This window comes from Montipora capricornis, chromosome 10 (genome assembly GCF_036669925.1).
Source record: "Montipora capricornis isolate CH-2021 chromosome 10, ASM3666992v2, whole genome shotgun sequence".
Taxonomy (NCBI): Eukaryota; Metazoa; Cnidaria; class Anthozoa; order Scleractinia; family Acroporidae; genus Montipora; species Montipora capricornis.
In genome coordinates this window covers 46554483-46556982 of record NC_090892.1, presented here as the reverse complement: position 1 = coordinate 46556982, position 2500 = coordinate 46554483, and the positions used below count along the sequence as shown (strand labels likewise).

General features: G+C 39.8%; 1 protein-coding gene across 1 annotated transcript in view; it reads left to right on the top strand.

Moving 5' to 3' along the window:
- Nucleotides 1–2402, top strand: part of LOC138018684 (uncharacterized) — an 8801-nt gene extending 6399 nt beyond the window's left edge. Inside the window, exon 2 of the mRNA XM_068865372.1 lies at nt 1–2402. This exon is cut by the window's left edge and continues 607 nt beyond it. Coding sequence (XP_068721473.1) covers nt 1–628 — 628 coding nt within the window. The 3' untranslated portion in view covers nt 629–2402.
- Nucleotides 2403–2500: the final 98 nt, after the last annotated feature.

Genomic DNA, 2500 nt, shown 5'->3' with positions numbered 1-2500 from the left:
GTTCCGTTTCCTTCTATGTGACGTTGGAAATATAGAGGCGTGGCTCCCTTCCGATCTCACATATGACCGCATTACAACATCGAACTTATGGGACTACTGTCCCCTCACTGTTTTGCTGAGAAAATTGAAAGACTTTTTGAACAAATCCAATTCTCATGCTGTCATGTTAACTGAAACTGAAAACTGGATTCGAGATTTTATGCCCGAAATCATTCACGTGTTGCCGTACAGACTCGGTATAGATGACCTCTCCAAAAGAGCCCTGCTGGACACTGGAAACCCTGAACTTGTGGATTCATCCGGCCTGTCCTCAGTTGTGGAATATATTAATTTGACCAGCGAATTCCTGATGTTTCTGAGAGCGTCACTTCTTGCCTCATGCCCTGACAAAGAACTCGTTTCATTTAAAAAGAAGAAGAAAATTCCTTCCGTGAAATCTCTCGCTTCTTCGATGGGGCTTCAAATTCGAGACTTCATCAAAAACGAGAACACAGTATTTCCGTTCAGGTGGGCACTCAATTGTCGCCGAGTTGTTATGTTGAGAGGATATGAAAGAGCGCTTGAATGGAAACTTGTGCTGACAGATGAGGCCTCACCTATCATCCCACCAGAGTTCGATCTTGACTAGACTGATTTTTGGGCGAAATTAAAAACAATCCAGAAAGATTGTCCCAGAGAGGCGAGGAAGCGATAAAACAACATGGAGGGATGGTAACTGACAACACTTTTCAGTGAGTGATAAACCTAAAGGCAAATGTGACTGTGAAAATTGCAATTATGTTTTACTTCCAGGTAGAATTTGAGGCTAGTACTTCACTCAGCTGAACAACGTAACATGCATTTTTTTCACTCATCATAGTTATAAAACGGATATTTCCCGGTGTTCAAGACTCCTGTTTGACCAAATACGTGTTTTGCAAATAAACTAGTGACAATGATATTCCTTCCGTACATTATATAAACTATTCTGGCTGCAAGGCGCTATTTCGTTCGAGGAAATCCCGAGGGGAATTCAGCGTTGAGTTTTTTCTTTCATTCGTCGGGGCAGGCAGTGTGTTGAAAAGAGAAGGTAAGCATCTAGCATCCAGGGTTCAGTAAAACGAGATCAGGAAGGATATCACAAATTCAAGGAAGAAGGCATTCTCTTTCCACCATAGTTTGATGTAGTATGATCTATATAGTCGATATGATCCGGGTATGACTAGAAGCAGTCAGAAACTAATCCTAAGTATTTAATACTGTAAGGCTAGTACTGATCGAGATTCTGCTTTTCAATCTTCAGAAGAACATGAACTTCTAATTAATATTTTGTCCTGGTTGAAATTCCAAGTATATTGTCTTACTTAAATTCAGCGTTAACTTGTTGGTACACAACCATTCATAAGGGGCTGGTAATTCAGAATTTTTCTGTTCGAACAATATCATTGAGTCTCCACCAGAGACAGTTAAGGAAGTATCGTCGGCAAATGATATTTACAGAACATTTTATTGGTTGCTTCAACTATATTTTTTATGTAAATCAGAAAAAAAAAGGACAGAGGATCGACCCTGGTGACACCCATTTTATCAGGTGATACTGCACCTTCTACCTCCTGTTGCTTAGGTAAGACATGAAAGACTGATTTATTTTGCTTCTTGTCTCATATACATCAAGTATCGATAGCAAAATCGATTGATACATTGAGTAAAAAGCTTACTTCCTTTGTCGAGGGCATACACTAAGTTTACCAAGCAGTCAGTGGTATTGAAACCGTTCGCAAATCATAATTCTTGGGTACCAAGATATTTCAGTCGTCAAGTACATGATTGGCTAAGAATACACCACTCAAAAATTTTCCTTATGGTCTTGAAAGAACTGAATGGACCTGGAGTTGTCATATGAGGAACGAGAGCGTTGTTTTGAATAACCTTGACACTTATTTAATAATCCAGCGATATACCTTATTAAACAGTTAAATTAATTATGTGGGCGCGGGGTCTATAGACCTACAGTCCTAGACAGGATTCGAATCTACGATCTCCGGTTGTTACGGAGCTCGCAGGTGCGAATTATGCCTAGGACGTTGTCCTCTCGCCCGTTGTCAAGCAGCTTGTATTCTATCGTTCTCACAGACGCAATACTCCTTTCCATTATATCTCGTTTTTATTACAAACTTCATTACATCTCATAAACAAAAAGATATCAATTTAGATCTAATTGGAGTTTTTAAATTTCGGAGAGCTTCATCGCTGTAGAAATGACAATTACACTTTTCCGCGTTCAGAACTCAGTTAGCGAAGGAAGCGACTGACACTGTGGTTGCTGTAGCCAGAAAACTAAAAGGTGCAGCAATCATCAATCTAAAAAGCGAAACAAGAAATATTGTGCTGATATTATTTTAATAAAACTTCATCGTTTTTGACACTGAGTTGCTGTCGAAGTCAAAACAAATTTTCACTTTCTGCGGGCTCGCCACTCAACTGCCCCCAAACGAAAGACGAGGAGGCCTACAAAAGACCT